At 42.3% G+C, this 25375-nt stretch overlaps 1 protein-coding gene and 1 long non-coding RNA gene across 3 annotated transcripts; one reads left to right on the forward strand and one right to left on the reverse strand.

Moving 5' to 3' along the window:
* Positions 1-777: 777 nt before the first annotated feature.
* On the reverse strand, positions 778-25375 carry LOC120105274 (serine/threonine-protein phosphatase 2A activator-like). 2 transcript variants are annotated; one of them, XM_039117599.1, is made up of 2 exons: positions 24323-25375; positions 778-820 (listed from the first exon to the last, which is right to left on the reverse strand). In XM_039117599.1, exons 1-2 carry the CDS (start codon positions 25306-25308, stop codon positions 793-795), a joined length of 1014 nt encoding a protein of 337 aa, XP_038973527.1. In that variant the 5' UTR covers positions 25309-25375; the 3' UTR covers positions 778-792. The 2 variants fall into 2 exon arrangements, with proteins under 2 accessions (XP_038973527.1, XP_038973528.1); XM_039117600.1 differs by lacking the exon at positions 778-820 and adding an exon at positions 23418-23554.
* LOC120105275 lies at positions 1217-23330 on the forward strand. The gene is made up of 2 exons (XR_005507671.1): positions 1217-1445; positions 23157-23330. It is a non-coding gene; the product is annotated as an uncharacterized LOC120105275 (long non-coding RNA).

A 25375-nucleotide genomic window follows, 5' to 3' on the forward strand; every position in this document is an offset into this window, starting at 1 on the left:
TTCTTTCTTTATTCTTTGGGGTGGGGGGTGAGGGCATCTATCTTCTTTCATCAAACTTGCTTTCTGTCTTGAAATACAAGTCCTTACTGTAGAGAAAAAAGATTTTACTTCTATATTTAAATTTTATTTTGTGTGGAAAAAACCGAATGAATTCAAACTCACAAGGTTAATACTTGCATAAATAAAACAATAACACAGTTTCAATTTAGTGCAAATAACGACCAGATAAATTAAGCTTCCAATTTCAAAAGAACTTAAAAAATAGAATGTAAGTTGGCAATAGCAATGAAAGAGAAATGGAACAGCAGTAACTTTTAAAGAACAGGGAAATCTAGCACCTGAAGATGCTCCCTGATTCTTAGATTCTGTCCTGCTGGGTTCAGTAAATTATTAACAACCTGGGACCAAGAACGTTCAGTGAGCAATATATCATCTCCTCTATATGTATAAAAGAGGCAAATAATTAGCATCAATAGGAAAGCAGTCATCTCAGTACAACCAGTATCCTTAGCAAAAGAAATTATTGTATCAGTGTTTAGAAGCATAAATTCTAGGAGACTTGATTCTTGCAAGATCACCAATAGAAAAGTACCAAACAGAAAACAAGTTGATTAATGGATAACATAATGGGAATCAACTACTATATGAAACAACAAATAAAAAGATAATAAAAAATTCACAAAAGGGAAAGCATGGCATCTAGAAGGGAAATGTATACCGCATTTTGGACATCATCCTCCACAATGAAGTTGATTGTTGGATCATAGAAGGAGACGACAACATCTACTTTTGTTAACCATATTTGGAATTAATTAGGCTCCTAGAAAAAAGGGAAACAATGACTATGTTCTATATACTTTTAGGACATTTCTTAACAAAAATTTGGATATATACATACATATATATGTGTGTGTGTGTGTGTGTGTGTGTGTGTGTGTGTGTGTGTGTGTGTGTGTGTGTGTGTATGTTTGTATATGTTGGGCATATCTGGCTTTTTTTTCTTGACTATTTGAATCAGAGATGGTTCTAAAAAAAAAGAAAAAAAGAAACTATTAATTTGAGTTGAGGATTTAACTTTTATAATCATTAGGTCCTACCACTCAAAGTTGAGAGACCTAACTCTTCATCTAATTAGAAGCTAAATGTAGTAAAATGAATTATATAATGATTGATATGAACAATTAACTTAAAGAGAATCTTGTCAAAAAGGTAATACCTGGCACAGCATCTAGAAGTGTTTAAATATCAGTACTACAGTCTTTTGTGCCAAGCATGGCAATTTCACAAACGGACTCAACTATATAATCATTATGCATCAAAGGATTAAAATAGAAAGACCTCTCACCTTCTAGATTCCACAAGCAGAGCACGCTGTTCAGATGTTTTATCAGCACTAACATCTCTCTCTCTAGCAGTATAGCTGCACAAAAATAACCAGGCTACATGTGGAGTGATTGATTAAAACCCCTATTTGATTTTGATGAGCTCAAAGCATTTGAGTATATCTTATGTTTACTAATGAATTCAATTAAGTGTTTCAGTAAAAATCGTGTCTAAGTGTTTCTAGACTTGGTTCAAGATATTTTGGATAAGGTATGAAGTCAGTTTGAACCAAAGTCTGAGACTCGAGTCGACTCCAGGATATTACGAGTCGACTCCAAGCGTATCAGAATCACTGGCACGGGCTCGAGTCGACTCCAGACCAGTACGAGTCGACTCCGACTGCGAACAGACAGACGAACAGAAAGCATCAACTTAAAACCTGTCAGCGAGTCGACTCCTGAAGTGCGCGAGTCGACTCCGATGCTTACCGAGTCGACTCCGGAGTAATATGAGTCGACTCCAAGAAGCTACAGACAGAAAAGTCAGAGAGCGTTATTTCGACCCTGAGATTCGAGTCGACTCCTGTGGAACGCGAGTCGACTCCGATAGTTGGCAGGTCGACTCCAAAGAAAGCGAGAGTCGACTCTCAGTGGTACACAAAGAAAAAGTCAGAGAGGAGTTTTCGGACTCTGAGATTCGAGTCGACTCCCGCAATACACGAGTCGACTCCAAGGCAGCGCTCCACCAAAAAGACAGAAGGCCAAGTTTCGGAAACTGAGAGCCGAGTCGACTCTAGAGAAGTTCGAGTCGACTCCAAGACTGGACGAGCCAAAAGACAGAAGATCGGGAGTTCGGGCTCTGAGCGCCGAGTCGACTCCCAGGATTATCGAGTCGACTCGAGTGGGCCAAGTTGAAAATTGGCTCCGTGGATTTCATGAGATGAGCCGACTCCGAAAATGCCAAGTCAGCTCCAGAAGTTGGCGAGTCGACTCCGGGTCAAGACGAGTCGACTCCCAGTCGAAGAGGCCACTTTAATTCAAATCCGGAACAGTTGCCGAGTCGACTCCAGAAAAGCATGAGTCGACTCCCGCTACAGCCGAGTCGACTCCTGATCGCGCGAGTCGACTCCGACCCCCCAACGGACATATTGTCAGGTTGTGCAGAGTGTGCAGAACGGGCAGAAAAAGGTGTCTAACGGCTAGTTTCCGTAGGGGATGGCTTAAATAGCCACAGAGGACTGTAGCAAAGTAGAGAACTACCATTCCATTCAAAGAGATCAAGCTTTCATTCTCTGCAAGTCGGTTTTCAACGAAAAGAGGGAAGAGCGGCATTAACTCCATCCAACTTCCTCTTCCCAGCATTTAAAGAAGCCTCCTCCTGCATTCAAGTCGACCAGACATTCAAGAGGAGACCCGAAGCTCAAGAAGCCCTACTCAACTCCAACTCAAACGTGTTTGAGGGCTTCTAACCTCTCTTCAGTTTATATTGTTATTTATCTGCTTTTGAGAAGCTTTGTTTTCTGTTTGTCCCTTTTATTTACATCTTGTCTTTGCTTGGTTCAATCGGGGGATTGAATCAAGGGTGTAGAGGTTGGTTGGTGAGCCGAGTGTAAAACCAACGTGTAAGGGTTCGATTGTGATCCCGGGAAAACAATCGGGGTTGGTTCTAGTCGGTGAGCCTGGAAAAACCGACCGAGTTCGTTGTGAGCTCGTAAAACAACAAGTTTGGTTGTGAGCTTGGAAAACAACCGGCTGTAATCCAAGGGGTTATAGTGAATTCCCAAGTGAGGCTTGGGGAGTGGACGTAGGAGCAAGGGTTAGCTCCGAACCACTATAAACATCGTGTTTGTGATTGCTTGTCTCTCTTTCTCTCATTCTCATTTCACTCAAAGCACATAGCAACTAATTAATCACCTTGCAAAAGTATTAATTAGTCATCTACAAAAGTTTTAATTGTAAAATTATTTTAAAACCCAATTTACCCCCCCTCTTGGGTTGTCTATCTGGGCAACAAGTGGTATCAGAGCCTAAACTCTTCTACCCTAAGAGTAAAAGATCGAAATGACAACCCCATTTGGATCTTCCCACATTGAGGGTCAGTCCACCCAAAGACCCCCATTCTTTAATGGATCCGATTACTCATATTGGAAGGCTAGGATGAGAATATTCATCCAAGCCCAAGACTATGAGATGTGGACCATTGTATCAAATGGACCATACATCCCATCCATCTATGTAGAGGGGGTCACTGTACCCAAACTAGAAAAGGATTGGGATGAACATGACATGAGAAAGGCACAACTCAATTCTAAAGCAATGAATGTGCTTTACTGTGCATTAGATAGGAATGAATTCAATAGAGTCTCTACTTGCAATTCTGCAAAAGAGATTTGGGACAGACTTGAAGTGACCCATGAGGGCACGAATCAAGTCAAAGAATCCAAAATAAATATATTAGTTCATAAGTATGAACTATTTAAGATGGATTCTAATGAGACAATCACTAGCATGTTCACTAGGTTTACTGACATTGTCAATGGCCTAAAAAGCCATGGCAAAAACTATACTAACAGTGATCTTGTCAGAAAAATTCTTCGCTGTCTACCAAGGTCATGGGAAGCCAAGGTGACGGCAATCCAAGAAGCTAAGGACTTGAACAAACTTCCACTTGAAGAGCTCCTTGGATCCCTAATGACTCACGAGCTAACAATGAAGCAGCACAGCGAAGAAGAGTCCACCCATAAGAAAAAGGTAATAGCTCTTAAATCTACATCATCTAACAAGGACTTATCTTGCAGTAGCAGCAGTGAAGAAGAGGATCATGAGGGAGATGATGATGAGGCTCTTCTTGTGCGCAAATTCGGAAAATTCATCAACCACAAGAAGTCCTATCATCAAAGGAGAGGCCCCTCAAATTCCTATCGCAAGGATAAAGGTAAGGAAAGGAAAAATGAGGGGATTGGTTGCTATGAGTGCAAAAAGCCGGGACACATCAGAGCTGAGTGTCCCTTACTAAAGAAGAGCAGCAAGTACAAGAAGAAGAAAACTCTTGTCACCACCTTATCGGACTCCGACGCATCATCGTCATCATCGGATGAAGAACAAGAAGAAAAGGCCAATTTCTGCTTCATGGCCAATGAAAATGAGGTAACATCCGAAACACATCTTGATTTTACTTTTGATGAACTGTATGATGCATTTAATGAACTAATGATTGAATATAAGGCTATAAACGTTAAGAATAAAGAGCTAAAACTAGCTAATCAATCTTACCTACATAAATGCGATAAATTAGTTAAGGATAAGGACTATATCACCAAAGAAAATCTAGAACTTAAGACAAGCAACCAACTCTTAACTCAAAAGACTAATACCTTGAGCAAAGATAATGAAAAACTAACTAAGGAAATTTCAGAACTTAAAAACAATAAACCAATCTTAAACGAGAATCTCATAAAAGACTTAAACATTCTGAAAACAGAAAAACAAACTCTAACTAAAGAACTTGAAAAATACAAACCTTTGATTGAAAAATTTACATATAGTTCTGAAAAATTGAATATGATACTTAACAGTCAACGAGCGGTATTCAATAGAGCGGGTTTAGGGTATAAACCTAAAAATAAGCAAAAACTTCTTAGTAACTTCTTTGTTAAAGCAGGAGAAAGTAAAACTAAGAAAATAACCTGTTTTTGTTGTGGAACTGTAGGACATAAAGCAAATGTGTGCAATTATAGAAAAGGAAAAACAAAAAGAAAAGTTAAAAGGGTATGGGTTCCAAAAGGAACCAACATGACTAACCATGAAGGACCCAAGAAAACTTGGGTACCTAAGATTACATGATTTGCTTGTGTAGGAGTGTCTTGCAGCCAAGGTCAACAAAAATTGCTGGTACTTGGATAGTGGCTGCTCGAGACACATGACGGGTGACAAGGATCAATTCTTCACCCTTGAAGCTAAGAAGGGAGGTGCTGTGACTTTTGGAGACAACAACCAAGGTCACATCATTGGTATAGGTAAAGTACAAATTACTCCTTCTACTTTTATAGATAATGTTCGATATGTTGATGGTCTTAAGCATAATTTATTAAGCATTAGTCAATTATGTGATAGAGGCTATAATGTCATATTTAAACCATCACTATGCATCATAACAAACCCAAATGACAATAGTTTAGTTTTTAAAGGAATAAGACGTGGAAATGTGTATGTTGTAGACCTTGAGGATCTTGCCAAACACAACCCATGTTTAGTGGTTAATGAAACCAAGGATAATGATGCTAGTTGGTTATGGCATCGTAAGTTAGGTCATGCAAGCATGGACACCATATCTAAACTAGTTAAAAGAGATTCTGTGATAGGTTTGCCAAAATTAAAATTTGAAAAGAATAAAATATGTGAAGCATGTCAATTTGGCAAACAATCAAGGAACTCCTTTAAATCTATAAATTGTGTCTCTACCTCTAGACCTCTAGAACTACTACACATGGACCTCTTCGGACCAACTAGAACCACAAGTCTAGGAGGAAATAAATATGGTCTAGTTATCGTAGATGATTACTCTAGATTCACTTGGGTTATGTTCTTAGCACATAAAGATCAAGCTTTTTCAGTCTTTAAAAAGTTTCATAAGGAAGTAACAAATGCTAGAGATTCTTTAGTCATAGCCATTAGAAGTGACCATGGAACCGAATTTGAAAATCAGTTATTCAATGAGTTTTGTAGTAAAAAGGGGATAACTCATAATTTTTCTGCACCTAGGACACCACAACAAAATGGAGTTGTGGAGAGGAAAAATAGAACTCTAGAGAAAATGGCTAGAACTATGTTATGTGAAAGTAACCTCCCTAAGTACTTTTGGGGAGAAGCCATTAATACTTCTTGTCATATATTAAATAGAGTTCTATTAAGACCCATTATAAAGAAAACACCTTATGAACTTTGGAAAAACAGAAAACCAAAGGTAAACTATTTTCATATCTTTGGATGTAGGTGTTTTGTTCATAATAATGGGAAAGATAATCTAGGAAAATTTGACTCTAAATCTGATGAGGGCATATTCTTAGGGTACTCTACAACTAGTAAAGCCTATAGAGTCTTTAATAAAAGAACCCTAGTCATAGAAGAATCTATACATGTTGTTTTTGATGACTCGAGTGATATCTCCTCTAGTAAGAGAGTTAATTTTGATGATGATACGGAAATTCTTGAAGAAAAGATTGATGAGATGACATTACAAGATAACAATCAAAGATTAATTGAAGATGCATCATCAAGCCAAGAGATTATAGTAGATCATGGGCTAACTAAAGCTTGGAGGTATGCTCACGGGCATCCTAAGGAATTAATTCTAGATGATCCGTCTCAACCTATTAGGACTAGAGCATCCCTTAGGAACTTAAACAATCATCTAGCTTTCGTTTCACATTTTGAGCCCAAACACATAGAAGAAGCTGAAAAAGATGTAAATTGGATAAATGCAATGCAAGAAGAATTAAACCAATTTACTAGAAACAAAGTATGGAATCTAGTTGAAAGACCTACTGAATATTCAATTATAGGTACCAAATGGATTTATAAAAATAAACTTGATGAAAATGGTATTGTAATAAGGAATAAGGCTAGACTAGTAGCAAAGGGTTATAATCAAGAAGAAGGTATAGATTTTGATGAAACCTTTGCTCCGGTAGCTAGACTTGAAGCAATTAGACTTTTACTAGCTTTTGCATGCTCTAAGGACTTTAAATTATTTCAAATGGATGTAAAAAGTGCATTTTTAAATGGGTATATTAATGAGGAGGTATATGTAGAACAACCTCCTGGTTTTGAAAATCATCAATACCCTAATCATGTTTATAAATTGAACAAAGCACTTTATGGTTTGAAACAAGCACCTAGAGCATGGTATGAGAGACTTAGCAAATTCCTATTAGAACATGAGTTCTCTAGGGGTAATGTAGATACAACACTGTTTCTGAAAAGGCAAAACAAAGATATGTTATTAGTACAGATTTATGTTGATGATATTATTTTCGGTGCTACTAACAATCGCCTCTGCGAAGAATTTGCTGATTTGATGCAGAGTGAATTTGAAATGAGCATGATGGGAGAGCTGAATTACTTCCTTGGACTTCAAATCAAACAATCTGAAGAAGGCATCTTCATCAGTCAAGCCAAATACATCAAGGAGATGCTCAAGAAGTTTGATATGGAGGGAAACAAATCAATCAGCACCCCCATGAGCTCATCATGCAAATTAGACCAAGATGAATCAGGTAAATCTGTAGATCAGAAGCTATATAGAGGTATGATAGGATCTTTGTTGTATTTAACTGCAAGTAGACCTGATATCATGTTTAGTGTTTGCATGTGTGCAAGATATCAGTCTAATCCTAAAGAATCTCATCTAATTGCAGTCAAAAGAATCTTTAAATACCTAATAGGAACCAAGAATATAGGTTTATGGTATTCTAAAGAATCTAGCCTAAAATTAATAGGATACACAGATTCAGACTTTGCTGGATGTAAACTTGATAGAAAAAGTACCAGCGGGTCTTGTCAATTTCTAGGAGAAAACCTAATCTCATGGTTTAGCAAGAAACAAAACTCGGTTGCTTTATCTACTGCTGAAGCTGAATATGTTGCAGCCGGGAGTTGTTGTGCTCAAATCTTGTGGATCAAACAACAATTAGAAGATTATGGCATTAAACAAGACAAAATTCCCATTAATTGTGATAATACAAGTGCCATTAATCTAACTAAAAATCCAATTCAGCATTCAAGAACTAAACATATTGAGATAAGACATCACTTCATAAGAGATCATGTACTGAATGGTGATGTGACACTTCAATTTGTTTGTACTGATGATCAATTAGCTGACATTTTTACAAAACCCTTAAGTGAAGAGAGATTTAGTGTGCTTAGGAGGAGATTAGGAGTGATTGATCCATCCTAGTGGTGTTTTCCACTGGTTCATTGATTTTGATGATTAGATTGTGGTTAATTTAGAGTTTCTTTACAATGATCATCAAATCAGTGTTAGATGTATGCCCTAGAAGCCAATTTGGCTGACACATTGTTGATTCTAGGGACATAATTTTGTACTTGACTATTTATTATTGAATAAATAAAAGGCATCTTTTTCATTCATATTGTTTATGTGTCTATGAATCGTCCAAGAAATTAATAAGATGATGATACATATTCTCAAGAGTTGAGAATTTGAGCCATGTATCATTGGTGATTAATTTCTAAATGCTCCTGATCAAAGGATCATCACGAGGACGGTGATCGATCCGATCAGTGCACAGATCACTCTCCTTCTGGATGGACGAGACTTGAGTCCACAGTGTAGGGACACTGAAGTGATAGTGCAGGTGCTTGTTAGAGAACAAGGGTACTGAGCGTGACCAATACAAGAAGTCACTTGGATGTCTATCCACTCGTCAGTGACTTGCTTGATGTTGCAGTAGTGTGACTGGTCCTTTGACCTGCGGTGCTTCGGCTGCTCACAGTGGGGTTATTATAGTTTGACTGCACACATACATGGTCCCTAGCCATATGGGTCAATGCAGTGTAGATTGGCTGCAGTAAGTTCACTGTAGGAGTAGGGTATGCACCTATATGGAATCTATCGACCTTGATAGATAAGGAGAGATCCTATGTGATTTATAAGACTGAGTTCGTAAGACCTCGGCCGGGGCAGTATACACAGTGGAGAAAGAGTTTTTCACTATCGAACTCGAGTCGAATAAATCTTGACATATGACAGACGATGGGGTTTGACGAGTTGTCCATGACCTCCGTCCTGTAGGGATCCACGATAGTAGGACTGTATCACATGTTTAACTGCACCTAGAGGTTCATCATTCTATTCTGCTGGGTAGCCACTACATGCTGCTAGGTGTCACTGGTGGATGGTGGGACTCATAGGGATTATCTTGATGATCGATAAACCCTAATGAGTTGAGTTGGAATCGTTCCAACCCATTGAAAGGAGTTTTCAATGATATAGTGATAGAGATCACAATATATCTCACTACCAGTCAGAATAGAACCTATGGGGTCACACACACTAGAAGTATTGACCGATCCGATGGTTGAAATCGTGATTAGGAATCACAAGAAATCAATTTGATTGATAAGAAGTTGAAGAAGAACAAAGGGAATTAATTAATTGGACTTGAAACAAGAATTCTACTTCGGGTAGGATACCTAGAGTTCTAATTGGATTAGGACTGGGATTCCTACTTGGAATAGGATTCCTCAATCCTAATGAGATTAGGAGTTTTGAATTAAAATTGGATTCCTACTTGGAGTAGGATTCCTAGAAATCCTAATAGGATTAGGACTTCGGATTCAAATAGAGTCCTAATTAGATTAGGACTAAAATTAAACAAATCCTAATTGGATTAGGATTCCTTAAGTCTAAATTAATTATTAGTCTAATGAATCAACATGACTCCTAATTGGATTAGGATTGAAGAGTTCAATTGAGTCATGGTTCATTCAAGTCCTAATTGGATTAGGACTAGCATAGATTGAACCCAATTTGGCCAATCCTAATTAGATTAGGATGAAACCATGAGAGAAGCACCTAATCCTCTTTGGAAGAGGATTAGGTTAACCAACTAAGAGGGGCATCAGCCCCTCTCCAAATGCTTGGGGCGACAAGAAGAGAGGAGCTAGGGCCGGCGCCCCCTTCTTATTTGGTAGGTTGTCATTGGAACTCCTAAAAGTTAGGAGCTCCAATCCCTTTTTAAAGAGGACTAGAGGCCGGCGCCCTAAGAGAGCTTTTCATCCTCCTCTTGCTGCCGCCACCCTCCCCTCTCCTCTCTTGGTTCAGCCGCAAGCAAAGGAAGAGCAAGGTCCAAGCGTTGGCGTCTTCCTCTTCCTCCAATCCTTCTTCCAACGCAGGGAAAAGAAAGAAGGCTGCAGAAGCTGTGTTCTTCTTCCTTGAGTTCCTTCTTCTTCTTCCTCCTCTCAAGCACTTTCAAGAGTTGAAAGAAAGAGAAGAGATCAGCCATCAAAGGAGTCTTTGCAAGGGAGCTAGCACCCCGGGAAGACAAGAAAGCTTTGATCGGTTCTCTACTTCGTGTGGATACCCGTAGAGGCCGGACGTTTGAACGGCTTCAAACGAACCCTCTTCCAAAACCACGAATTCAGATTCGCGGTGATCATCTACCCGCGCAAGGTGAAGATTTGATCTTCCTATTAGTTCTAAAAGTTTTAATTCTTACCTAATTACGAAAGGTCTCGAAACAAGCGTTCATGCGATGAACGTCGAACCCGTGCATGCCGATTCCGCTGCCATCTGAAAATTTTTGAAATATCAGCGGCATGGGCGGGTTCCCAACAGTGGTATCAGAGCCTAGGCTTCGTAGATTAAGGTAAGAATTAAATATTTAAAGGCTTATTAGATCTGAAAATTGATTGATCATGCATGCTGAAAAATTCTGCATGCAGATTTTTCAGGGGTGCTGAATTTTTACATGCTGATTTTTATGTGATAAAAAGATGATTCTAATTGCATTGTTAATGGGATTACAAAGTTTAGAATCATGATTAGCATGATCAGCGACCTATGTCATGATATAATCAGTTAAGTTTCAGATCTGAAAATTATAATTGTAGCATACGGTGATGATCATAGGATTCAACCCCTTTTGGTATCAAATGTAATGACCTGCGATGTGATCTGCGATGTCATGTAATTTTTCAGATGCTTGCATGCATCTTATTTGATGTTTTGAGAGGCCTGCGTGCCTCCTAAAAGGAGATGTAAATTATTTTTATTTTTATTTTACATCTGGTTGTATTTCTGTGATGTGATGTACATCAACGATCAAGTCGAAGACGATGCATGAGATGAACAGGGGTCTAAGCGGTTGATGGCGATGGGATCAAGAGTTGATCAAGGATCGAATCAAGGAAGCTTGGATCCAATTCAAGAGTTGAAGACCACTTGATCGATTGATGTGCATGTGCTTGTAATACGACCTAATTAGAATCCATGATCATCACCTAGTTAAAGTTTAGCTTTAATTATTGCCGCGATTATAACTGCCTGCAATGCGCCGTTTGCATGTGATGTGAATGAGAGTCGGGTAGATAGGTCTACATGTGATGTAGCAAACCCAATTGAGACCTAAATCAAAACCTCCTCAATCAAGTCGAGAGTGAACCGACATGAGCAAGTCATATTAGATTAATTGATCTAATTGGTGTCTAGGAAAGCATGAAAGGTGGTTACTTAATTAGGACCTTACTCTCTGAGTAAGGGGAGCCTCCCACCTGCTTACCTGGCCAATTGTTCGATTACCTCTTATGAAAGGCTCAAGTTGCAAACACTAAGACCTGATTAACCAATATTAAGTCAATAGGTCTTCCACTGTAGTAGAGCTGCTAAGGCCTTTCTGATGTTGACTTGTCTCGGCTGGATACAGTGGTCAAGTTGCATTGGGGGGCTGGACCTCTCTATAGACATGAGATGTTGTAGGGTAAAGGTGGGGTTGGGCACCAATAACTGTTAGGTGAGGACCCAATGACGACTTTATTCCTACGGTTATACGGTGGGTCTGACTTAACTAAGAAATGGGACCAATAACTGTTAGGTGAGGTCTTCATGGCTTAGAGACCAAGTTGCACTGCAACATGCTTGAGAAGCATTGTACAAGAGTTGTACACTCATCCATCTATGTGTCACCAATAACTGTTAGGTGAGGTGGCATGTGAATTGGTGGGACCGCAATACCCACTAGAAACCCTAGTCGTGTGGGATTTCCGTTTTCCTACCAGGGGAGTGTGAGGAATTCGAGAAAATAGTGGGAGTCACATTTGTTCTAAAAGACCTTAGGACAGATTAGGATCAAGTACAAGAGTCTAACTAGAATCTTTACTCTCTGCAGATACAATGTCGGCTTCAAACCCTTTGACCCGTATTCTTGAGACCAACCGACTGACTGGAACCAATTACAAGGACTGGCTTAGAAATCTCAAAATAGTTTTGGACTGTGAGAAGATAGGCTATATACTCGATTCAGATATCCCCACATTACCAGCACGTCCCACTGATGTTCAGCGTGAGATGCATAAAAAGTGGTTGGATGATGACATTAGAGTAAAATGCTATATGATGGCATCTATGTCTAATGAACTCCAATGCCAGCATGAAAATATAAAGACTGCTAGGGACATACTGGCACACCTACAAGAGTTGTATGGTGAGCAGAGTCGCACAGCTCGTTTTGAAGTGTCCAAGAGGCTTTTCAAAGCGAAGATGCGCGAAGGGTAGTCTGTCCATGATCACGGTCTGACCATGATTAAGGACCTAGAGGAGCTTGAGAAGCTCGGTATGGACATGCACAAGGAATTGCAAGTGGATTTGATCCTACAGTCACTTCCTGATTCATTTGGTCAGTTTATAGTAAACTACCACATGAATAAGATTGAATGCACTAAGACTGAACTAATCAACATGTTGGTAACTGCTGAGGGAGCCTTGAAAGGTTCAAGGGGCAATGTCCTCGCTGCTGAGTTGACTTCTGGTTCCAAGAGAAAGTCTACTTGGAAGAAAAAGAAGCCTGCAAAGAAGCAGAAGAAAGACAAGAAGCCAAAGAAGGAAGTTCAAAAGAAAAAGGCTAACGACAAAGGAAAATGTTTCCACTGCAATGTCGAAGGCCACTGGAAGAGAAACTGTCCTTCATACCTCGAGAGCCTAAAGAACAAGAAAGGTGACACACCTTCAGAAGGTATAGACTTGCTCATTATTGAAACTAATCTAACGGTTTCTTCTACTTCTAGTTGGGTTATAGATTCTGGTTCTAGTGCTCATTTGTGCACTACCATGCAGGGTCTAAAGGAAAGTAGAAGGCTGGCGGAAGGTGCGGTAACCCTTCGGGTTGGCAACGGGGCAAAAGTTGCTGCTGTGGCTGTGGGCACCTACCATCTGCGACTACCGTCTGGATTTAGTTTAATACTTAGAGACTGTTATTATGTACCTGTTGCTAGCAGAAATTTGATTTCTGTTTCATGTCTAGCACAGGAAGGTCATGTTTTTACATTTGACAAAGACTGCTGTTCTATTTATTTAAGAAATAAAATAGTCACACGTGGTTTTATGATTGACAGTCTCTACCATTTACATATGGATGTATCTGTGAATGTTACCGAGCAAGATGTGAGTGCCAAAGGATCCAAAAGATCCAGAGATGAGATAAACCAAAAATATTTGTGGCACCTCAGACTTGGCCATATTGGAGAAGATAGAATGAACAAAATGGATAAAGATGGGCTTTTAGGTTCATTGACTTCCGAGTCATATCCAGTTTGCGAGTCCTGTCTTCAAGGAAAGATGGCTAGACTACCCTTTGTAGGACATGGGGAGAGGACCACTGAAATACTTACCCTAGTACATACAGATGTATGTGGCCCATTCGATGTGCTAGCCAGGGGACGTTATTCTTACTTCATTACCTTTACCGATGATTATTCACGGTATGGGTATGTGTATCTTATGAGACACAAGTCTGAATCCTTTGAAAAGTTCAAAGAGTTCAAGAATGAAGTAGAAAAACAAACTGGAAAACCTCTTAAGGCTCTTCGATCAGATCGGGGAGGAGAATACCTTAGTGGGGAATTCCGAGACTATCTCAAAGAAAACGGCATAGTCTCACAATGGACACCTCCGGGTACACCTCAACTCAACGGGGTGTCAGAGAGGAGAAATCGGACCCTATTGGATATGGTCAGGTCCATGATGAGCTTCACTGATTTACCTATGTTCCTTTGGGGAGATGCCTTACTCACAGCGATTTATTTATTGAATAGAGTTCCCTCTAAATCCGTTCCTACCACACCGTATGAGATATGGCATGGTAAGAAACCAAGTCTGGGTCATCTCAAGATTTGGGGGTGTCCGGCCCACGTCAAGCGACTACAGGCGGACAAGTTAGAGGCTAGGACCATAAGTGCTCGTTTTATAGGATATCCTAAAGAGTCATTAGGATACAATTTTTACGTCTCAGAGGATCACAATGTGTTTGTGAGCCGTCATGCCATCTTCTTGGAAAATCAGTTTATCCTTGATAGAGGCAGTGGGAGGAAAATTGAGCTTGAAGAGAAAGTCTCTGAAAAGCAACGAGTCATGGATCCTATAGAACCCATTCATACAGAGCCAGTACACGATGTCCCTCAACCACCTCGTAGATCTAGTAGGGTCTCCCATCCTCCCGATAGATACTTAGGTATACTAGAAGAGGATACCGAGGAAATGTTCCTAGTGGGAGATAGGGATCACATACAGGATCCCAAAACCTACAACGAGGCGATATCTGATATCGATTCCGAGAAATGGCTGAAAGCTATGAAGTCAGAGATAGACTCCATGCATTCCAACCAAGTCTGGACCTTAGTAGATCCACCAGAAGGTATTGTACCTATTGGATGCAAATGGATCTACAAAAGGAAAATAGATTCGGATGGAGAGGTAGAGACCTATAAGGCAAGGCTTGTGGCGAAAGGGTATAGTCAGCGCGAAGGTATTGACTATCAGGAGACCTTTTCACCTGTAGCCATGCTAAAATCCATCCGGACATTGCTTGCCATTGCAGCATTTCATGACTATGAAATCTGGCAGATGGATGTGAAAACTGCTTTCCTGAATGGATATCTTGATGAAGATATCTATATGGAACAGCCTTTGGGTTTCACTTCCAGTGATAGAGATCACAAGGTCTGCAAGCTGCAAAGGTCCATCTATGGACTAAAGCAAGCATCTCGGAGTTGGAACACTCGTTTCGATGATACAATCAAAACGTTTGATTTCATCAAAAACGAGGAGGAACCATGTGTTTATAAAAAGGTTAGTGGGAGTGCTGTCGCTTTTCTCGTACTGTACGTAGATGACATTCTCCTGATTGGGAATGATATTCCCATGCTAACCTCGGTCAAGGTCTGGTTGTCAAAAGAATTCTCCATGAAAGACCTTGGGGAAGCATCCTATATCTTGGAAATAAAGGTCTATAGAGATAGATCTAAAAGGATGCTTGGCCTGTCACAGAAAATGTACATAGAGGAGGTGCTGAAGAGGTTCAGCATGGAAAACTCCAAGAGGGGTCTTTTACCCCTAAGGCATGGAATTCATCTCTCCAAGAAGATGTGCCCCGACACACCTGAGGAGATTCAACGCATGAGCAAGATTCCTTATGCATCGGCAATAGGAAGCCTCATGTATGCCATGCTATGTACACGACCTGATATAGCTCTTGCTGTAAGTGTCACAAGCAGATATCAGTCGAATCCAGGTGAAGAACACTGGACAGCTGTGAAGAATATTCTTAAGTACTTAAGAAGAACTAAAGATTTATTCTTGGTTTTTGGAAGATCATCAGAGTTAAAGGTAGAAGGGTACACAGATTCAGACTTCATGACTGATGTCGATGACAGGAAGTCAACATCTGGATACGTGTTCTTGTGCAATGGTGGTACGGTGAATTGGAAGAGTTCTAAACAACCGATCATTGCTGATTCTACTATGGAAGCCGAATACATCGCCGCCTCTGAAGCTGCTAAGGAAGGCTTCTGGTTCAAGAAATTCATTGCAGAGTTGGATGTGATGACATCAGATGCCATAACACTCTACTGCGATAATAATGGCGCCATAGCCCTTGCTAAGGAGCCAAGGTCTCATCAGAAGTCTAAGCATATAGAGCGGCGCTTTCACCTCATACGCGACTATGTGGAGAAGAAATATGTAGAGGTGCAGAGAGTAGACTCCGCGGATAACGTGGCAGACCCTTTCACTAAGCAGCTGAGTCAGCAAAAGACTGAAGCCCACCTTGAGAAGATGGGCCTAAGATATATGACCAATTGGCTTTAGTGCAAGTGGGAGATTGTTAGATGTATGCCCTAGAAGCCAATTTGGCTGACACATTGTTGATTCTAGGGACATAATTTTGTACTTGACTATTTATTATTGAATAAATAAAAGGCATCTTTTTCATTCATATTGTTTATGTGTCTATGAATCGTCCAAGAAATTAATAAGATGATGATACATATTCTCAAGAGTTGAGAATTTGAGCCATGTATCATTGGTGATTAATTTCTAAATGCTCCTGATCAAAGGATCATCACGAGGACGGTGATCGATCCGATCAGTGCACAGATCACTCTCCTTCTGGATGGACGAGACTTGAGTCCACAGTGTAGGGACACTGAAGTGATAGTGCAGGTGCTTGTTAGAGAACAAGGGTACTGAGCGTGACCAATACAAGAAGTCACTTGGATGTCTATCCACTCGTCAGTGACTTGCTTGATGTTGCAGTAGTGTGACTGGTCCTTTGACCTGCGGTGCTTCGGCTGCTCACAGTGGGGTTATTATAGTTTGACTGCACACATACATGGTCCCTAGCCATATGGGTCCATGCAGTGTAGATTGGCTGCAGTAAGTTCACTGTAGGAGTAGGGTATGCACCTATATGGAATCTATCGACCTTGATAGATAAGGAGAGATCCTATGTGATTTATAAGACTGAGTTCGTAAGACCTCGGCCGGGGCAGTATACACAGTGGAGAAAGAGTTTTTCACTATCGAACTCGAGTCGAATAAATCTTGACATATGACAGACGATGGGGTTTGACGAGTTGTCCATGACCTCCGTCCTGTAGGGATCCACGATAGTAGGACTGTATCACATGTTTAACTGCACCTAGAGGTTCATCATTCTATTCTGCTGGGTAGCCACTACATGCTGCTAGGTGTCACTGGTGGATGGTGGGACTCATAGGGATTATCTTGATGATCGATAAACCCTAATGAGTTGAGTTGGAATCGTTCCAACCCATTGAAAGGAGTTTTCAATGATATAGTGATAGAGATCACAATATATCTCACTACCAGTCAGAATAGAACCTATGGGGTCACACACACTAGAAGTATTGACCGATCCGATGGTTGAAATCGTGATTAGGAATCACAAGAAATCAATTTGATTGATAAGAAGTTGAAGAAGAACAAAGGGAATTAATTAATTGGACTTGAAACAAGAATCCTACTTCGGGTAGGATACCTAGAGTTCTAATTGGATTAGGACTGGGATTCCTACTTGGAATAGGATTCCTCAATCCTAATGAGATTAGGAGTTTTGAATTAAAATTGGATTCCTACTTGGAGTAGGATTCCTAGAAATCCTAATAGGATTAGGACTTCGGATTCAAATAGAGTCCTAATTAGATTAGGACTAAAATTAAACAAATCCTAATTGGATTAGGATTCCTTAAGTCTAAATTAATTATTAGTCTAATGAATCAACATGACTCCTAATTGGATTAGGATTGAAGAGTTCAATTGAGTCATGGTTCATTCAAGTCCTAATTGGATTAGGACTAGCATAGATTGAACCCAATTTGGCCAATCCTAATTAGATTAGGATGAAACCATGAGAGAAGCACCTAATCCTCTTTGGAAGAGGATTAGGTTAACCAACTAAGAGGGGCATCAGCCCCTCTCCAAATGCTTGGGGCGACAAGAAGAGAGGAGCTAGGGCCGGCGCCCCCTTCTTATTTGGTAGGTTGTCATTGGAACTCCTAAAAGTTAGGAGCTCCAATCCCTTTTTAAAGAGGACTAGAGGCCGGCGCCCTAAGAGAGCTTTTCATCCTCCTCTTGCTGCCGCCACCCTCCCCTCTCCTCTCTTGGTTCAGCCGCAAGCAAAGGAAGAGCAAGGTCCAAGCGTTGGCGTCTTCCTCTTCCTCCAATCCTTCTTCCAACGCAGGGAAAAGAAAGAAGGCTGCAGAAGCTGTGTTCTTCTTCCTTGAGTTCCTTCTTCTTCTTCCTCCTCTCAAGCACTTTCAAGAGTTGAAAGAAAGAGAAGAGATCAGCCATCAAAGGAGTCTTTGCAAGGGAGCTAGCACCCCGGGAAGACAAGAAAGCTTTGATCGGTTCTCTACTTCGTGTGGATACCCGTAGAGGCCGGACGTTTGAACGGCTTCAAACGAACCCTCTTCCAAAACCACGAATTCAGATTCGCGGTGATCATCTACCCGCGCAAGGTGAAGATTTGATCTTCCTATTAGTTCTAAAAGTTTTAATTCTTACCTAATTACGAAAGGTCTCGAAACAAGCGTTCATGCGATGAACGTCGAACCCGTGCATGCCGATTCCGCTGCCATCTGAAAATTTTTGAAATATCAGCGGCATGGGCGGGTTCCCAACAATCAGATCATAACTTAGTGATTTTCCCTCATTCGGCACGAACATAGCATGATTTTTAGGTGCGTGCCAGAGTTCGAGACGACTCGAGCATGTTTCAGAGTCGGCTCGTAAGGAGGAGTCGACTCGCGCATTCACGGGAGTCGACTCGAGAACGATGGCAGCAGAGGGGGAGTCGACTCGCATACAGTCGGGAGTCGACTCGAGGTCAATAGGCGCATAAGAAGAGTCGACTCGCGCATATTTTGGAGTCGACTCGAGGTCGAGTCGACTCGCGACTCAGTGGAGTCGACTTGCAGTCGGGATCCGACTTTTTAACCCTAACTTCATCGCTTAGAAAACATTTCTTTTCACCGCCGCCACTGTTCAAAACCCTAGAGTCGACTCGTAGATCGTCTCCGGCCGCCCCTAGGTCCTTTTTCCGTCGATTTTTCATCGCCCATTAGGTTTTCATCCCATTCTAGGTCAACCATGCCTCGCAAATCTGTTGTCTCAAGCCGGAAGAGGCCCCATTCCGCGACCGGTGCCGAGCGGCGTTCCAAGGCTCAGAACGACCCCGTGAGGCCACAACCTCCGGCTCGTTCCCCGCCGAGGGCGGTTCCCGCGAGGCCGTGCGCCGGGAAGGCGGTCTCCACCGGGAGATACGTCGATTTCGACTATCTCTCCCGGGAGGGCTTCACCATAGGTGAGATATTGCGTGTCCAGGGCTTAGAATATTTCCTTATGTTAGATCTTCCCACATACCCTGGATTAGTTAGAGAGTTTTACGGTACCGTCCATCGGGGAGATGGGGGTATAGAGGGCACGGTAGCCGGTGTCCCTTTGTTCATTTCGGAGGATATCATTGCCCACATCCTCCACCTTCCACAAGTAGGGGTGGCTCCCACACATCCCGAGGATAGGACTGAGGCCCTTACGGCCATTCTAGGATACCCACCTCAGTCCCCCTTAGATGAGGTGTCCGCTAGCTCACTTCCTGTTGAGGTGCGGATCCTCCTGAGCATCTTGTCTAGGTCCATCTTCCCGAAGACTGGCCGCTTCGATTTTGTTTCTGAGAGGGACCTCGCCCTTATGTTCTATATTCTTCAGGACACCCCAATCAACTTCCCCAAACTCATTTATAGGTATCTATGTGAGCCACTAGATAGACCTAGGCTCACCCTCCCCTATGGCATGTTGTTCACCCTTATCTTTAGGGAGGCCGAGCTCCCTATTCCTGAGGGGGAACCCTTTCGCGCATTGCGATGGACAGATCGCATGCGTCCGGGGACCCTACACAGGATGGGGTTTCGGAAGGTAGAGGAGACCTGGGTTAGGAAGTCTTCCACCTCCACACATACCACCAGACATTCCCCTAGTCCTGAGCCAGATTCTGACTATCCTGACTTTCCCTCCACTTCTGCTCCTACCACCTCAGCCGGACCCTCCTCCTCAGCTCCACCACCCATGGAGGTCCGGATCGCTCCTGAGCAGCTCCTGGAGTTGCGGCAGGAGATTGTCCGAGACCTGCGAGATGATCTGCTTCGGGAGCTCCGAGGTTCAGTGCCTGCTCCCACTCCTGCACCCACATCTTCTGAGTTGGTCCCTTCCTTGACAGCCGTGACTGACATGACGGCCCATGTACGGGAAGAGATCTACAATGTCCGGAGTTTGGTCCAGGCTCAGTTCTCCAGTATGAGTGAGGTCACGGGCATCACTCGGAAGATGCGCGATGACATCCGGAAGGACATGAGCACCACTACTCAGGGGGCCGAGCGCTTGTCGAATGTGCTCATCGACAAGCTGGATGCACTTCAGAAGTCGGTGACCGAGCTCGACACGATGCATAGCAGGGCCACCTCGGCCATCATCCGACAGCTAGAGCACGTCACCAATGCGGTCCAAGCACTCGCTGAGCGCATGCCTCGAGGAGCCACATCCTCGAAAGGAGGAGACACATCCTCGAGAGGAGGAGATACATCCTCGAGAGGAGGAGTTACATCCTCGAGGAGACCTTAGCTGTTTTTGTGTTGACATGTATTGTTTTGCTTTACTTATTGTATTCTCAAATGTATTTACATACAAATCAATACAATGAGTAGCCATATTTTCTGCAATTCTGTGCCATTTGATCTATGATTGATTGTGTGCTCTGATTACCTCCTTTTTGATACGATGACAAAAAGGGGGAGAAATATTTAATAGATATGTAAATGGAATCAACATAAAAGAAATCAAAATGAAAATTAAAACATAATTTGTTCTTAGTAGATTTGGTACCTCGAGGCTCATTATCTCTCTGTTGGGGCTCCTAATGGAGTAATCTCCAGAATCTATTCAAGGGATATTCGGAGATTAGCTGAATCCAACTCAAGAACAAATTGACAGATTTTTCCTCTAAAAACCAAAAATTTAAAATCAAAAAATTCAATACATTAAAAGAAAATTCAGAGAATCAAATCATAAGTAGAATGCATATGTTGAGGGGGAGAATCTGAATGTTTTTAAGAAAGCTAAATCATTAAATATATATAAGCCAAACAATTGATTGCATGATATGAAGGCTTATATAATTCCAAATGAAAGGGGGAGCTTTAATTCCAAAATTTATTGCTTCACACCTTTCAAGCTTGGATATATTAAATTACCAGACATTTGAATTCATTTATGGATTTTATTTCCTTGTTTATTGAGCAATTCACTTTACATATACTCAAAGTTTTGTCATCATCAAAAAGGGGGAGATTGTGGAGTGATTGATTAAAACTCCTATTTGATTTTGATGAGCTCAAAGCATTTGAGTATATCTTATGTTTACTAATGAATTCAATTAAGTGTTTCAGTGAAAATCGTGTCTAAGTGTTTCTAGACTTGGTTCAAGATATTTTGGATAAGGTATGAAGTCAGTTTGAACCAAAGTCTGAGACTCGAGTCGACTCCAGGATATTACGAGTCGACTCCAAGCGTATCAGAATCACTGGCACGGGCTCGAGTCGACTCCAGACCAGTACGAGTCGACTCCGACTGAGAACAGACAGACGAACAGAAAGCATCAACTTAAAACCTGTCAGCGAGTCGACTCCTGAAGTGCGCGAGTCGACTCCGATGCTTACCGAGTCGACTCCGGAGTAATATGAGTCGACTCCAAGAAGCTACAGACAGAAAAGTCAGAGAGCGTTATTTCGACCCTGAGATTCGAGTCGACTCCTGTGGAACGCGAGTCGACTCCGATGGTTGGCAGGTCGACTCCAAAGAAAGCGAGAGTCGACTCTCAGTGGTACACAAAGAAAAAGTCAGAGAGGAGTTTTCGGACTCTGAGATTCGAGTCGACTCCCGCAATACACGAGTCGACTCCAAGGCAGCGCTCCACCAAAAAGACAGAAGGCCAAGTTTCGGAAACTGAGAGCCGAGTCGACTCCAGAGAAGTTCGAGTCGACTCCAAGACTGGACGAGCCAAAAGACAGAAGATCGGGAGTTCGGGCTCTGAGCGCCGAGTCGACTCCCAGGATTATCGAGTCGACTCGAGTGGGCCAAGTTGAAAATTGGCTCCGTGGATTTCATGAGATGAGCCGACTCCGAAAATGCCAAGTCAGCTCCAGAAGTTGGCGAGTCGACTCTGGGTCAAGACGAGTCGACTCCAAGTCGAAGAGGCCACTTTAATTCAAATCCGGAATAGTTGCCGAGTCGACTCCAGAAAAGCATGAGTCGACTCCCGCTACAGCCGAGTCGACTCCTGATCGCGCGAGTCGACTCCGACCCCCCAACGGACATATTGTCAGGTTGTGCAGAGTGTGCAGAACGGGCAGAAAAAGGTGTCTAACGGCTAGTTTCCGTGGGGGATGGCTTAAATAGCCATAGAGGACTATAGCAAGATAGAGAACTACCATTCCATTCAAAGAGATCAAGCTTTCATTCTCTGCAAGTTGGTTTTCAACGAAAAGAGGGAAGAGCGGCATTAACTCCATCCAACTTCCTCTTCCCAGCATTTAAAGAAGCCTCCTCCTGCATTCAAGTCGACCAGACATTCAAGAGGAGACCCGAAGCTCAAGAAGCCCTACTCAACTCCAACTCAAACGTGTTTGAGGGCTTCTAACCTCTCTTCAGTTTATATTATTATTTATCTGCTTTTGAGAAGCTTTGTTTTCTGTTTGTCCCTTTTATTTACATCTTGTCTTTGCTTGGTTCAATCGGGGGATTGAATCAAGGGTGTAGAGGTTGGTTGGTGAGCCGAGTGTAAAACCAACGTGTAAGGGTTCGATTGTGATCCCGAAAAAACAATCGGGGTTGGTTCTAGTCGGTGAGCCTGGAAAAACCGACCGAGTTCGTTGTGAGCTCGTAAAACAACAAGTTTGGTTGTGAGCTTGGAAAACAACCGGCTGTAATCCAATGGGTTATAGTGAATTTCCAAATGAGGCTTGGGGAGTGGACGTAGGAGCAAGGGTTAGCTCCGAACCACTATAAACATCGTGTTTGTGATTGCTTGTCTCTCTTTCTCTCATTCTCATTTCACTCAAAGCACATAGCAACTAATTAATCACCTTGCAAAAGTATTAATTAGTCATCTACAAAAGTTTTAATTGTAAAATTATTTTAAAACCCAATTCACCCCCCCTCTTGGGTTGTCTATCTGGGCAACACTACAGCAATCAGATGATCAGCAGGGCACAAAGATCGCAATGTATCATGTATTGATACTGTAATATGCAGAAATTCAGCATTAAAAATACACCAATTACTATGAAAACTACTATTTACCAGTGAAAATTCATGAGAATACATCAAATTTATGTTAAATAGCTTCGCACAACCAAAAAAAAGGGAAAAAGACGAACACACATGATTGACAATCATTATTCACGACTTCTTGAGACCTAATAAGAGCTAAGTGAGTAAATCAGTACCTTGAAGGAAGAACTGCTTGAGGAACAAAAGGGGCATAAGCAGTTTCCCTCTCAGCTGCAAGCCTTTGAGCTTTCTGAAACTCTTTCAGAACTGCTTGGAAATCTTTTGCAAGCTTTGCATCGGCTATCTTTTTGCTTGCCTGCATTTAGAAATTCATGTCTAAGAATCACGGAATTAAGGGGGAAAATCAGCATGATGTGTGGACCAATAGTCTTAGAGGCCTTATTAGAATGAAGCATATATACAATATGTCACCTCTATATAGCTGGAAGTCTCAAAATAGCTGCCACCATGCCATAGTAATTTAAACACTATGCACCAGAAACAACAATCATGACCACTACATCATTTGACAAGGACAAGTTCATGAATTACCGATCAAGAGCACAGCCATGATATAGCTCTCAAAAAGGTTTAACAACCCAAGAGATCAATTACAGCAATTAAATACTAAGGCTGTCTTTGGTTCATGGATAAACCCCAAAAGTAATTGCAATCATGACCAACTACATTATTTGACAAGCACAAGCTCATGAATTACCAATAAAAAGTACAACTATGGTATACCTCTCAAATAGTTTGAACAACTCAAGAGATCAATTCCCAAATCTACGTTATATCATAATCACAAAGAATAACCAATTTTATCATGCGGGTAGAAGCAATTTCACATGTGAAAGAACATAAAGTTTCCACTTAATCAAAATGCCAAGGGAAAGATGGAAATGGAAGGAACACAAAAACAATCAAAATAAATGCCATAATGAATATTAATGAGCCCAAATCTACATTATATCATAATCGCAAAGAATAACTAATTTTATCATGCGCGTAGAAGCAATTTCACATGTGAAAGAAGATAAAGTTTCCACTTAATCAAATGCCAACGGAAAGATGGAAATGGTACCATTTGATGAGCGAACCAAAGACAAAATGCTGCATGATGGGCACCTTCTCAAGCACCTCAGCCTTATACATCTTCAGCATTCCACTGTTCACCTTGCTCCATGTCGGGACCGCACTGATATCATCAAGCATCGGGGAGTGCTCAGCAAACACCCCCTTCTTCACCTTCTTGACAAAAGCCACACAGGCCAAGTACATATACTCGTGGGAGAAGTTATCAAGAATGTCCTGGTTGTGAATCGACTTGGGCTTCATATACTTGTGATCAATAAGCTGAGCTGAGCCAAAGATAAAGGGGAGAAAGTGGTAGTCGTCGAGGCCCCAGACACCGTGAGACCCAGCGGGCTCGAGACAGTAGGTGATCTGGAGCCTGCGCATGAGTTCGAGGTAGGCGACGAAGACCCGGGTGACGAGGGTCGGGTAGTCCTCCTCCCTGATGAGGCCGAGGCGGACGAGGCAGTAGAGGAAGGCGGCGAAGTTGGTCTCATGGCCGGTGCCGTAGTCGATGCGGGAGGCATTGCTGAAGAAGTCGAGGAGGTAGGGGAGAAGCTTGTCAGCGGCAGGGAGGAGCTCCTTGGAGGTAATAAGGGGGAGAAGGAGGGCGGGGGCCTCGGCGGAGAGGCGGGCGAGCCAGGAGCGGTAGGCGGGGTTGCTGTAGCGGGCGGAGTGGGGGAGTGGGGGAATCTCATCGATCCAAGAGGTTAGGGCTTGGAGGAGGGAGAGGAGGGAGGTGACGGTTTGGTGGAGGGGGAGAACGGGGTCGGAGATCTTGCGGCCGTGGACAGAGTGGGAGAGGGCGGCGACGAAGCCAAGGAAGTGGCGGCCGGCGGCAGAGGAGATGGAGGCGGTGGGGCCGCCACAGCCGGAGCACACCGACGACGGCGGCGGGCTTGCCTCGGCCGCGGTGGCGGAGGTGGAGCAGACGGCGGCGCATGAAGAGTCGGCGGAGGCGGCGGAGGAAGGGGAGGAGGGCTCGGCGTCGGTCATTTTTTATGGGAGGCGATGCGGGGTTCGGAGGGAGAGGATGAAGAAGAATCAAGGCGGCGGGAGGGGG

This window comes from Phoenix dactylifera, unplaced genomic scaffold (assembly GCF_009389715.1).
Source record: "Phoenix dactylifera cultivar Barhee BC4 unplaced genomic scaffold, palm_55x_up_171113_PBpolish2nd_filt_p 000247F, whole genome shotgun sequence".
NCBI classification, from domain to species: Eukaryota; Viridiplantae; Streptophyta; class Magnoliopsida; order Arecales; family Arecaceae; genus Phoenix; species Phoenix dactylifera.

Coding starts and splice junctions, on each gene's coding strand:
- LOC120105274 (XM_039117599.1), bottom strand. CDS start 25,308: ATGACCGACGCCGAGCCCTCCTCCCCTTCCTCCGCCGCCTCCGCCGAC. Junction 821..24,322: donor TTTGGTTCGCTCATCAAATG/GTACCATTTCCA, acceptor CCTTTTTTCTAG/GAGCCTAATTAATTCCAAAT.